The following is a 14404-nucleotide window of genomic DNA, read 5'->3' as shown; positions in this document are numbered from 1 at the left end:
AAACAATAGGGCCCTCTTACACTATGACATCTGCACTTTCAGACATCAACACTATTATTACGAGTCCTGGTGTTATAGTGACCCTAATAATAATTGTTAGTTTTTGGGCACCACAGCAAACCCCTAATAAACGTCCTTAGAAAGGCAATAGGGGTGATATCATAGTGCTTGCTCCCTAATAATAATAATCCTAACCCTAAGAACAAGAGGGCCCTTCACACACTACAGTATGACGTAATAGGACTTATGTCATAGAGCTTGGGCCCTAAAACTAATCAGCGTGTAAATTGAACTAACTGTCTTCTTATGTTGTTCTTTGTCTGTTGTGGTGGTTAGTGTGCACATGTGTGGTTCACAAACGCTGTCATGAGCTTATCATAACCAAGTGTGCAGGACTAAAGAAACAGGAGGACACAGCTGAGGAGGTAATAAACTGTATGCTGTTTAAAACCTTTATTTATAATAACATCTGAAGGTGCTAAATAATAATAATAATAATAATAATAATAATAATAATAATAATATGTATATGTAAACTGTATGTATATGCATATGTATATGTATAAATTAATGGTGGACAATGCAAAATAATGTAAAAGACCTTAGATTAAAAAAAAAAAAAACAGAGCTATGCAATACATTTATCCCTAAACTGACCTGCTGTGGTGGTGTGTGCTTGGTCTCCCCCTGCAGGTGGGCTCTCAGCGCTTCAGTGTGAACATGCCACACAAATTCAGCATTCACAACTACAAAGTGCCCACATTCTGTGACCACTGTGGTTCCTTACTGTGGGGGCTCATGAGACAAGGACTGCAGTGCAAAGGTGGGCCGACAGCCAGCACAGCTTCACAAATAAAATAATAATAATAATAATAATAATAATTTCATTATCATCAGTAACTGAAATTTCTAATTAGGGAGTGAGAAAATGAAATTCATATCTAGTATTTTGCTTCATTTTTTCCAATGAAAAAACTGTCATCTGTCAATCAAGTCGCTATGTTGCCTTATAGTTCATTATGAATATTAAATTAGTGCAGTCTCCGTATTTATATTTAAGCAATATCACATGAGACGGAGTGCTGCTGTTCTAAATATCAGCACAGTTGTGCTCCGGCCATAGGGCCGAGCTTGGCTTATATTCAGTACAACAGCACAACCTCAAGTCTAACAGTTCCACAGACTTTATTATAAACAGAGTATGATTTGTTTGTTTATTTAACCATTTGTTTTGCTTAACCAACACATATCCTTATGTGACTTCCAGAACTAGCATTGAGCTGGCGACTGACTCTTAGTGTAATTACCAGGGGGAGGGGTTGTTTTAAATTTTTACTATGTAGCCAAAAAGTGAAGAAAATTAACCTTGAAGGTGGTGGACTGTCCTGAAAATCGTACGAGTATGACTTTGTATTTCCATTTATTCCGCTTTAGAGTATCAGTTAACTTTGTGGGTTTTGTGGTTGAATACCAAATAGCATAAGATGGAAAGCTAATGCATGCACTATGTAGGGTGTATAATCCCTTGTTTCGCACATAATGTAGTGCCATTGATAAGGGAATAGAAATGAATTGTGTTAGAAACTAGTTACCTTTGTAGCCTGTGTAAGCCCTGAAAATAAAAAAAATAATAAAAAATACAGATGGTTCAGAGGCAATTCAGAACAACGTAGAAGCAATGACTAACTGCGATACTGTTATCAGATGTTTTCTTCCTGGAAATGTCTCGATGACTTGTTTTTAATGTGGCTTTTGGCAGGCAGCTACTCTCGCCTCTATGCAGTTCTGTGGAGTTATACAGTCAGATGTCATAGTGCTGTTATGCTCTGTAATGGAATTCGTGGAAAGCCTCTTATCCAATCAGATTACACGGTCGAAATGTTTTTTTTGCCTATTTTTATGTCTTTCTATAGAGTACAGTATGAAGTGTAGTGTGTTAGAAAGTGAAATCATTGTAGTGCAGTGTTCTATGAATTAAAAGAATATTTTTACCATTAAATATATCAATAAATAAAACACTGCACTACAGCCATTTTACTCTCTACTTCTCTGCACTCTATACTCTATGGATGTTAGATGTTGTAATATAATAGTTACTTATTTGTCATCTCTCTCTCTCTCTCTCTCTCTCTCTCTCTCTCTCTGCAGTATGTAAAATGAATGTACATAGACGCTGTGAAAGCAATGTAGCTCCTAACTGCGGCGTCAATGCGCGGGGCATTGCCAAAGTGCTGTCTGACCTCGGAGTGACGCCTGATAAAATCTCCAGCAGCACACAGAGGAGGAAAAAGGCAAGAGGACGATCAGAGGGAATTCTGCTCTCCAAATGGGCATGATGAGGAAATTGCAGTATTTAACTGCAATCAACATTTATCCCCTTGTACCACTTAAAATCTTGGCAACTTATTTACTACTACTCATACTATCCTTACTTTTACTAATACAAAAAATAATAACAACCACCATCATAATTATCACTTTTATTAATACCTATATAGAATCACGAAACATAGTTTACAAAAAAAGTAAGAAAAGTTCAAAATAAAGAAAAAAAATCTTTACAAAAAGGTAATTAAATAGTTAAGAAAAATTAACAAAACAAAAAAAGAACAAAAAAATTACTCTATACTTATTATGAATTATATTTCAGAAACATCTACACAGCCTTAGCCTCTACACACTTATGATTCTTTTCTACTCTGAGAGGCAGATATAAAAATAAATATCATTGGGCCCTGACAATATGGCACATTTACACCGTCTGCTACAACCTGAATCAAATTTTCCCTAAATTAAGATGTAATTTTATTCTTCACATGTTGCTAGTTGCTGGACTTTATTGTGTCCTCCATTATGCTGCTTTATGCTCTGCCTCTGCAGCGATGTATTCACTGCACTCATTACTCAAAGCCCAGTTCATAGTACTCCTTTTCCTTTTATTGTTGTTCTATTACAGTAAACCATAACCCTGCCTACCTCACGTTGTTTAAAATTCCAATGTAAGCAAGATTAGCTTAGAACAAAGTGTTTTATTGGAGCGACTGTAATTTAGAAACAGTGTGTGTGTGTGTGTGTGTGTGTGTGTGTGTGTGTGTGGGGGGGGGGGGGGGGGGTCTTGGGGGGATGTGGTCCTAAAATCAATCTTTCACATTTATAATGGATGTACAATGTGCCACACAGATAAGTCAAGGTGCAGATCCTCAGCCTCTGCCAATATCCCCACAAACAGAGGAAGATCGCTCCAAATCGGCGCCTACATCACCGTGTGACCAGGGTAGGCACACACTCGTCATCTGTCAACCATGTTTGTAACTTAGTCCACTAATCCAAACCACTCTAAAAACTGCTTAATATTTCACTTCATAGAAAAGCTATTAAAAATAATTTTTAATGGGTTTTCTTTTGGTTAAAAATACAAAAGCAGAACCCTATGTTATTGAAATTATTATATAAAAAAATAAAATTAATATACACATAGATTTGCGTAGCCATATACTCTATACTTGAGAATTGTTTGTGTTTGAGAAGTGCTTCTCCCTGCGTGCAGACATAAAGGATCTGGAGAACATCAGGAAAGCCTTGTCTTTTGATCACCGTGGGGAGGAGCTGAAAGCAGAGCCAGTTTCATCCTCGACTGAGGGCTGCTCAGAGGAGACAAGGGAGGGCAAAGAGAATGGTGAAGTGAAGACGCTGCAGTCTAAACGAATGAGCTTGGAGGACTTCAACTTCATCAAAGTGCTTGGCAAGGGCAGCTTTGGCAAGGTGAACCACCCCCAATATATATATATATACAATTCTATGGTGTGAAAAACTATTTGCCGCCTTCCTGATTTCTTATTCTTTTGCATGTTTGTCACACAAAATGTTTTTGATCATCAAACACATTTAACTATTAGTCAAAGATACAGTAACACAAGTAAACACAAAATGCAGTTTTTAAATAATGTTTTTTATTATTTAGTTATACTTAATAACGTAAACCTTCATTTAAAAACTGCATTTTGTGTTCAATTATGTTATCTTTGACTAATAGTTAACGGTTTTTGATAAGCAGAAACATTTAAGTGTGACAAACATGCAAAAGAATAAGAAATCAGAAAGGGGGCAAATAGTTTTTCACACCACTGTGTATATATATATATATTATATTTCGAAGCAATGTAACCCCATAGACTCTTGCAGGTTATTGGATTTTCCATTTGGCAGGCATTTTTTCTTCTTAAGCAAGCGAAGCAAAATCCAATCCAAACATATAGCCTTTAGACAAGCTGACAGTCTTCTAAGTGCTAAAAAAAAAACATGACCCAAAAGCAAGTGGAAGATAGTTGTAGGAAGAACTGAGTAAACCATCAGGGTCAGAGCAAATATCTAGTGTTTATCAGTGCTACAAACACAAGTCACTCCTGCGAGGCCTGGTACTAATGCATGAACCCAGATACAGATTTAAGAAGGCTTAATTGAAAATAATAATACACAGTGAGAATGCTAATTATAATAAGATATGTAATGGAATGAAATGAAGATCATTAATCATTTTACAAATGAGTGGCATGGCATGTACAGTAGTTAGATGGAAGCTGATGTTCAGGTGCTCTGTGAAGACTGCAGCCATTTCCTGAAAACTATAAAGGGGAGGAATTTGAGGAGGAATTCATTGCCCCATCACTGGAGCGTGTCAAAAACATCTGATTTTGATTTTAGTGCCATGCAGTGGTTTAATTATAAATCGGAGTGCACTGGTGAGAGAATTTGTTTAAGACTGACTGGAAAAGATAGCTTAGTTGGAGATTTTCTTTTTCCAGGCCATCCTGTTTCCTGGTGCAAATGCTGGTTAGAGTGGTTTCTCCTGCGGTCTGGTCTCATTATTATCAGGGTTATTGTAATTTTTTTTTTAGCTTAGTGAAATGAACATACAGTAGAAAAAAATGGTATAAAGTAATTTTTTAAATCTTTTTGTCATCAATCTTGAAAAGGTTAAAATCTTTGAGTCTGTCATTGTCTTCAGTGTAAATTCAAACATACATGGTTTGTGTAGGTGCTTTCCTGCAAAAGGTTTAGGCTTCAAAGTTCCAATGAAGAGAAATTGTATTGCTGCAACATACAAGCACATCCAAGATATGGTAACAATTTAGGAAAGGCACACATGTGGGTGTGATGGTCGGGTGTCCACAAACTTCTGAAAACTTCTAAAAAGGCAGTAAACCCGATTTAATCTTTAAAAAATGTTTATTGGATACATAGTAGCAAAAGATTACACTTATGCAGAAATATATATAGAAATATAATGAAACTTACTGTAGCATGCATGCAATAAATGATGACCTTAATGCTTAAAAAAAAGATCGATTTCATCCCGTTGCTTTTTCACCAACCATAAATCTTCACAGATCTTGACAAATTTTTTCATACTTTGCAATGTAATTAAGAAATTTGCAGCTCATGAGATGTTAAATAACCTCACAATGCATTGCAAAAATGGAAAAAAAATGACTATTTTTAACTGTTTATAATTAAACTTTAGAGATATGGATAAAATGCAAGGTTGCCAGTGATGTTGATCTGAACCGCATGTGACTGCATATTTGGAGTTAGATATTTTAAGACCTAATGGTATCATCTGGGCCATTAGTCTTCCTCATTTGACTATCATTCATGCGTGTTTGTGCAGGTGATGCTGGCTGAGCTCAGGGGCACAGACGAGGTATATGCGGTAAAGGTGCTGAAGAAAGACGTGATCCTGCAGGACGATGATGTAGATTGCACTCTTACAGAGAAACGCATCTTGGCTTTGGCCAGAAAACACCCCTACCTGACCCAACTTTTCTGCTGCTTCCAGACCAAGGTACACACCACACTCTTACTCAGTTACAACCTTTAACAGTTTCCCATTAGGTGTATTAAGTCCATAACGTATTGACATCAATGTACCACTAGGGGGAGATAGAAGCTTACATTATGTCAGCTTGATCTGTTGCAGTGACCTTTGCCATACTTTTTAGTTGGCTGTCATTACATGGTCTTGTTTGTACCCATCCTTGCCTTTTGGCAAGAGCCAATTGAGTTTAAAAATGTGTTATATAATATAATATAATAAATCGGTATATATAATTGTAGTATTTCCAAAATGATGGGCACTGCATAAGTGCAGCACTATTAGGTTAGTGTATATTTTAATATATTTTTACAGATCATAATGTAAATGATGTGATCCATTTTAAGAAATCTTAATGAAAGAGTAAGATCTGTTAATACCAGCTTATTTTTTTCATGATGCTTAACCAATAGGACACCCCGTAGATATACAGCATTTTACTACTGTATGATAATAAAAGTATGTGACAGTAAGTTTTTACATTATACTGGTTCCAATGAAGAAAGGTGTCAAAACTACAGCAGGATCTCGAGAATCCTCTGTTCTTTAAAGCTCTTAACCTCATCTGTGAAACAGACACCCTGTTTTGAACGGGATGCTCGTCGCTAGACCCAGATGCTCTTGTGTTTAGTTGTGGGTTTAATGTGTACTGTCTATTCTAAACTGTCTGAGCCTGACACTGGAGCAGTGAAACTACAGAGCCATCGCCACAGCCAGCCTTCTTGTTTGTTTTTCCCCAGCTTGAACCTGCGGTCGTACGTAATAATGTTGTCCTACTCCCTTCTAATTTATTTATTTCTACCGTTTCCCCAAACAAGCCAGAGAACATTGTGTTCTGGAAGTTGGAAGAAGAGGGTGGGGATAAGAAAGGGCGGGTGGGTGGTGGCAGGCTAAGGAGAAGAGACTAGCGGAAACAGGCTGTGGATACAGGCCGGAGGAAGTGGGAGAAAAAAGTGAGTTTCAGGATGGAGGAAGACCGCGTTCTTTTTAAAAAAGCTTTCTTGAGACCGCAAACTGAGTGAACCTGTTCACCTGACATTGTTCCTAATGAGAGTTGGATATCAGAAAAGTATATATTGTAGTATTTATTGAACATTTTTCATTATGCATGTTTAAAATCATATTAAAGTATAGCAAACTTTCATTTTTTTCGTCTTCACTTCCCACTGCTTCCTTCTTTCTCTTCACATTCAGACATGTTCTTTTTCCCTACTAATGGGCGCATTAGCCTCGTCTTTGCTCTGCTCTATCACAGGCGTTTGTTGTGGGCCTCATATAATGGGCCGCTGATCTTTATCAGCCCTAATGTGTATTCCATGTGCTGTTTGTTTTCCTGAAACAGCTATGCCTGCCTACCCCTAAAACACCCCGAAAATAAACAGGGTGAAAGCTATATTGTTTAATTGACCCAAATGTACAGTAATTAATGAGCCAATTGCAAGCAGGCCTTTTCATACAGTTATGCCCTGGCAGTACTTTAAATAAATATTAGATAGTGTGCACCATTTAATTTATTTGACATGGGTTTATTGGGTTAATAAGTAAATTTTTATAGCACATGATACTTTACATATTTTACAGTACAGACAAGAATGCTATGTAATGTCCTGATTATTTCAGGCAGCTGCTTGCGTTTAGTTTGGTGATCTAGATACTACTAAAAAATCTTTGTGGTTGCTTTTGCATTTTTAATAAACAAATGAAATAAAATAAATCGTCTAACTTTAGAGGTAGGAAACACAACATACATGCTGTGCCCAGAAAATCAATTTAGGCACCTGCTAGGATTGTATCTAAATATATTTACAATATATACAAAGAATAACTTGCCCTTTTTACAAAATCTTTTTCCCGACCCTCTTTTGTGTACTTTTTATAAATTGCGCACTTGTGTGAATTTCCCATGCCCTAATCAAATCTCATTGAATGAAAGCAGCTGAGCAGATGTGTGTTCCCTTCCCTTCAATTTTTCCTTCACTCTTTCACCCCGCTCTCTCATCAGTCCTTTGTCGCCCCACACACAGTGCACCAAGCTGACCTCTTGTTAACATCGCTCCTTCCCTCGCTCCATTTAATGTTCCCTCTATGTGTAATTTGCCATCAGGCACTGGCAAGGACGTCACTGCCTTAACTTGGTCTCCACAGTCAAAATGCACAGTGTTTCTGTTCCTTATGATCAACCAAGCCATGCTCGCACTACCATAACCACACGAATAACAATCTATTCTGTATTTATTCCTTTTTTTAAATTTGCTGGACACTTTCCATGTCTATTTTTAAGTGGTTTGTGTTTTTTCGTGTGTGTGTGTGTGTGTGTGTGTGTGTGCATTAAAGCAAGCAAGCCAACAAGTAAGAGAGAAAGAAAGAATATGTTTTGCGGTTAAACTCCATATACATAGACTGCTATTACTGTACGTATGAGTTTGATTGTGTATATCAGTAAATGAAACCTGCTATAAAAAAAAAGAAAAAGGGCACAGAATTTATCTGCAATTAATCAGATTTTTCTTTTTATAATGTTTTAAAATTCATCTCCTTTTGTTTAGTATAAATGACAATTAGGTGCAAATCAAGTTTTTTTTCTCTGCTATCATAGAAATAGAAAGCACACAAGTGTGACACAAAAGAGAAAAGCAGTGTATGACTGAGTCACACATATATCCTACTGTTTAACGTTTATTTCACTCCAGGATGAAAATGTATTGTTTCCCATTTCCGAATCAGTGTTTAAAAGGTGTTTGGACAGGTGGCCTAAAGGAAAAGCTGAGGTCCTACTGAGAAGCGAATTTACTGAGTACTATCTGCTATAAAATCTTGCTCAGTTAAGCTGCTGCAACAATGGAGTTTCTCCTAGCTTTCTCAAACTGACCAAGGGGAAATTATAATCTTACTTCATCTAGCTTGCATTTTAAAAACAGAACAGGAGAATGGAGATCAGGAGGGTGGCAGGAAGAAAATGGGAAAAAAAATTAAATAACGAAATATTCACGTTATAGCATAGAGAGAGAAGCAGGGGAGGCTTTTTATTTTCAATAAAAATATTTTCTATATAATCAGCATGCTTATGCTTGAGTGCATGCATCTTACTGTAGGTATACAAAATTAATTAGTTATTTACGGAATTTAAAATGTGGCATCATGTGAGGTACCACAGTAGAAAAATGCTGTCACGAGCTACTTACGGAGACAAACAGTACACCACCACTCCCCTTTGAGAGAGCTCGGCCAATCAGCTCTCTCTAGACCTCCGGCTGCGAGAGGTTACAGCATCACCCGGGAATCAAATCAGGGGTCTCCGGATGCTAGGGCGAGCACTTTACCGCTGCGCCACTCGGAGGCCTGAACCTGGGACCTTCTGTTCAGCAGTCTGTCAGTACTGTGTTGTTTCCTGCTGCCCATAATAGCAGTGAAAATAATGACAGATTTGCTTGCACTGTTAGTAATGGCATTTTTTCTGTTGCCTGTGGTTAGTTTAACGGTTGTAAAAAGCATGATAAGGTGAGTTTAACAGCCGCATTTGTTTATAACTAATATTATTTTAACTGATTTTAATAATCCCATGAATTGAATAATGCTCATAATATAATATAATATAATATAATATAATATAATATAATATAATATAATATATTATACCTCGGGTCTCTGTTTGTGACGTTTGCTGTGTTTGGTTGGTTTTCGAAAAGGACACTCTGTTTTCCTTTCACAGTTTAAACACTGGCAGATTATGCTAATTTGCATTTCTTAATTGCCAGTAATGTGTGAAAAAGTGGTTGAGTGTGGGCTTGTAACAACAATCAATTTCCTTTCCTTTCCACCAAATGAGAGAATAAATAAATAGCACAATTAATTTCCACAATGCTTCTTGTAATGTTTTTATGTATTATAATTAAATTAGGTTAATCCTTTTTCAATTTTTTACTCGCGACACACTCCTACCCTCTCTCTGCTTGTCTAACTGCCAGGTTTTGTCTGCCACTCTGTTTTTAGTCTTGTTTTGAGCTGAACATCGAGACCAGATGACATTTAATGAATTCGCGCTGCCGTCTGATTGGTGCACAAGCTTCCCCCCAAATCCCAAACTTCTGACAATGCTCAGCAATGTTGATTGTCAGCGAACCAATATAATGTACTAAGTTGGCTCAGTAGTGACCACTGTATCAGTATTCAGAAGTTGGAAAACTTGATGGAAAACACTTAAACTAATGTACACTCAACAAGCACTCTAATAGGAATACCTGTCCAACTACTCATACTGTACATGATTTGTTTATAACACAGCATTCATCCATTCATATCACATCTACTCATATAACTCAAGTATCTATTCAGTGCATGTAATAATGCAGATACATTGCAGCCATTATCTGCATTCAGAATGGGGAAAAATAAGATTTTTGAGTGATTTTTCTGTTTTGGTGATCAAAGTTCTTGACAATTTTATGAATGTAATTCTTTACCTGGGCTTCCCCATACAGCAGTCTCTCAGAATGGTGCAAAACCATAGGAATCAAAAACATCCATTGAACTTGACAGAACTGCCTTGTTGATAAATGAAGAATAGACTGACTCTTTCATTATGACAGAAATGGTATGGTACAGTAACTCAGATAACCACTCCGTACAAATGTGGTAAGAGAAAGGCGTCTCAGAATGCAATAGAAGACCACACCAGGTTTCACTCCTCTCATCTAAGAACAGAAGGCTGAGGCTGCAGTGGGCAAAGGCTCATCAAAACTACAGAGATAAAGACCATTTTATATAATTGTAGTCTGGGTGAATGAATAGGATGGTAGGGTCAGAATTTGGCACCAACACCATGGTGAAGGTAGTGTAATGGTTTGGGGAATGTTTTCTTGGCACACTTTGGACCCATTAATACTGATCAATTATTAGTGGAATGCCGTAAACTATTTTGTTGCATGTGATTTCTTGTATGGCCACAATTTATGCAAAAGAAAAATATGCAGCAATTGCATATTTCAGTCGTGTCAATATGGACCAGAATCTCAAAGAAAGGTTTTTAACTTACTGTATTGCGAAATCCATGCCATGAGGGTGTTTTGGAAGAAAAGGAGGACAACACACTCGGAGGACAGCGCTATCCACTCCTTTTGCTTGCGTTAGCTCACAGACGCCCTTGATTGGCTGTAGAGCCGTGATTAATGTGGGAGCACTAAGTACCTCTCATCCCTCCACTGTGAGAGAGCTCGGCCAATCAGCTCTCTCTAGGCCTCAGGCTGCAAGAGGTTACAGCATCACCTGGGGATCGAACTCGCGATCACCGGATGATAGGATCTGCACTTTACCACTGCGCTACTCGGAGGCCCATATATTTAATTTAAAAAGTCTATTCCGATTCGGCACGTGTATTCTACACTCTATAGAAGATGATCTTGTTGTTCATATTCTGTCTTGTCCATAGATCTTGAACAGATTGAAATACTCCCTGGGGTCTTGGCCATGTTCCTTCCTCTCTAATTTTTGTTGTTCCTTTAATAATTGCAATGTTGGATTGCAGCTGCGTGTCTTTTGACAACCATGCCTCAAGACAAACTATTAACTAGCAATCAGAAGAAATATTCTAACCAAAACACAGTGCAACGCAGTTCATCTCAGATTGTGATGAATGTTTTGATTTATATTCCAAGACCTTTTACTGATTAATAAAGGCTGTTTTGATTAACAGGGTACATCAGCAGATAAAGTGCACCACATGTTTGGTGTTCTGAGTGATATAGGGATATTTCCTATCATTTCTGCTATATGCTTTGCTGGGTGTTAGTAATGCTGTGGAATTTGCATGTAAGGAATGTTTACCTCTGAGCCAACTTTTTGTGCGAGGAAATTTGAGGAGAAAGAACGTTAAAGATGAAAAAGGGTGATTATTTTGCAACAGAAGGATTGCAAATGAATTTAGATGGAAATATTAAAAGCCAGTGGCAGTAGCGGTTCAACAGCATTATAGCCACTACTGAATTAACACAGAGCAAAAGTCAATGTTTGATTAAGATTTATCTTACTTATCTTCATTGCCTGGCCAGTGAACACCTTTCACCTTTGATTATGGCATGCAACTGTGGATAGTTCATGTGTGAAAATGCTTCCTTCTCCTCCCAGAAACACTGTTTCACAATTTGAGTTTAGAAATATGCCCATGCCATAAGGAAAGAAAAAAAATAATAATGCATTAATGTGATAACCTGGTCATTTACTACATTTAAACAATCAGCTAACTTGTTTTTATTGACACATATTGTTGCTGAGTTTAGACTTGACCAACTGAAACAAACTCAGATTATAACACTGCCTCCAGAAGCATGTTCAGTGGGCACTATGCATGATGTTTGCATTCCCTCATGTGCTTCACTTCTTTCCCTGATGCACCAAGTGATTCGGAAAAGACCACGTTTTTCATTTTTTCATTGCTCTAAAGTCCAAACTTTTAGCCCCAGAGCAAATTAAAGGCTTTTTTGATTAGCTAAATAGTCTTATTAACAAGTGCTTTTTTATGGTCACTCAGCTGTTTAGTTCCTCACTATAAGTTTACCCACACCATTTCTAACTGCTGCACATATTGTATAAAATGATACATTGTATAAAATGTATATAACCCTTTTCTACTGTAATATCATAACCATGGTATACAATATGTTTCCTCGTCTACAACCATTGCACTCATTGCACTACATAACCCTTCTCTGTACTGTATATATACAGTATTCATATGCTTATGATTCTTACCTTGCCATATATTCGTCATCATTGCACTCAGTGTATATAATCCTTTTGTATATAACCCTTTCTGTTTACAGTTACTTATGCAGCCTATTTATTATAAGTATACAATATCTTCAAACTGCATACATCAAAACCATGGCACTCTTTGTACATAACTCTTCCTATATATATAATGTATATAATACCTTCCTATTGCACCCACTTATAATTCATTTGCTCATTTGCACTCATTATATTACCTTCCTCACTGTATAATGTTTACATATGCAAAATTCTATAGCATGGAATACCTTCCACCTGTAATTATTGGAAATACCTTCCACCTGTAATCATTTGCTCATTTGCACCCTTTGTAACTAATCTACCTCTCTATATATGCAAATTATTCTGCACGGTGAAAATGCACTTTTGGTTAAATGCTAACTATATTTCGTTGCCTTCTACCTCTTGATACCTACATGTGTAGTGACAATAAAGTTGAATCCAATCTAATCTAATCCAAGCTCACACGGTGCATGTGGAAATGATCTTTACTTTCACTATTACAATTTCTGTCGATTTTTATTTTTTATATCTATTTTTTTATTATGCCACCTGCTGTATAAGGAGGTGAAAATATGCAAGTACAGAGGAAAATAATAATGTCAACACTGGTCAGTGAGGGAGTTGGGTGAGGGAAGAAATGATTCTGGTACAAATGGTACATGGTACAAATCAATCGTGCCTAGTGTGAATCAATCGTGCTCAGTGTTCTGACAAGTCAATCACACAACAGCTTGTTCTTGTTGTGTTTCATCTATACTTCTACTTACACCTAATTCTTTGCCCACATATTTCTTGTTTCACTTTGAAACAGCACTTTGATGCCAGTGGTTTTGAAGCTTGCATCAGTGTTTTTTCTTCAGTCCAGTCTTTAATCCTGTTCTTTCACCTCTTTACTAGTACACTCTGCTGGAACAGATAAGGTTCCAAAGCATACACCTGCTAATTCAATATCAGTGCCATTATGCTTATAATCACTCAGTGGCTAAGCCAATTCTTAGCCTTAATTTCACAATATGTATAGCAGCATTGCATTCTAAAACTCTTGGTCCAACATTTATTGTCCTTACTACCTTTACAGTATGTTTGCTATATAACGTAATAAAAAAAAAAAGACCAGACACTCTTGCTCTGGATATTTACCACCAATCTGCTTTTTACCACCAGGGTTTCTAAACACATAATTAATGCTTCATTAAGAGCAAATTCAGTATGATGGATTTTTTTTATTTCTCTAAACTTTAGGACATCTCTAAGCATCTCTATGTCTATTTCCTAAATGCTACTGTACTACATTTAGCTGCTTTTTTTTTTTCTTTTAACGCTCCTTTCAGAACAGACTGTTTCCAAACGCAGTGTTTAATACAGAGCATTTTAGCTTGTTACAGCTTGACATGTATCAGCGTTTGACCGTTTCAACTGGTTTGAACAATTCAATTAAGCGCTTCATTATCAGAAGAGACGTGCAAGTGAGAGAGGGTGAGGACGCGACTTAGGGATGTTGGATCCGCACTGTGTAAAGTGAGATCCATCAAACTTGTGTTTGTTCTCCTTTTGGAAAGTGCAAGAAATTCCCTCTTTGGAGACAAGGCTCATTAAGCCCACTTACAACAGGTGCTGTCTGACAGCTTCTTGGCAAACACTGTAACACTTGAATGTGTTTTTGCCCGCTGAGTAAGTAAGATCATGACCATCATGAACTGTTCAAGTGTGTGTGTGTCTGGCACCCCTGATCTGCCAGAGGTTCAG

The 14404-nt window shown here is 37.1% G+C and overlaps 1 protein-coding gene across 2 annotated transcripts in view; it reads left to right on the top strand.

Moving 5' to 3' along the window:
- The window catches only part of prkceb (protein kinase C, epsilon b), a 94705-nt gene that overhangs the window by 55700 nt on the left and 24601 nt on the right, over nucleotides 1-14404 (top strand). For both annotated transcript variants that reach the window (XM_053501907.1, XM_053501906.1), the window contains exons 5-10: nucleotides 337-425; nucleotides 694-823; nucleotides 2149-2291; nucleotides 3181-3274; nucleotides 3548-3762; nucleotides 5669-5842. In XM_053501907.1, the coding sequence (XP_053357882.1) occupies nucleotides 337-425; nucleotides 694-823; nucleotides 2149-2291; nucleotides 3181-3274; nucleotides 3548-3762; nucleotides 5669-5842 (845 nt within the window). The remainder of the gene's footprint in view (nucleotides 1-336; nucleotides 426-693; nucleotides 824-2148; nucleotides 2292-3180; nucleotides 3275-3547; nucleotides 3763-5668; nucleotides 5843-14404) is intronic.

Source organism: Clarias gariepinus, chromosome 8, assembly GCF_024256425.1.
Source record: "Clarias gariepinus isolate MV-2021 ecotype Netherlands chromosome 8, CGAR_prim_01v2, whole genome shotgun sequence".
NCBI classification, from domain to species: domain Eukaryota; kingdom Metazoa; phylum Chordata; class Actinopteri; order Siluriformes; family Clariidae; genus Clarias; species Clarias gariepinus.
The sequence above is the reverse complement of the archived record's forward strand: the minus strand, read 5'-3'. Positions and strand labels throughout refer to the sequence as shown.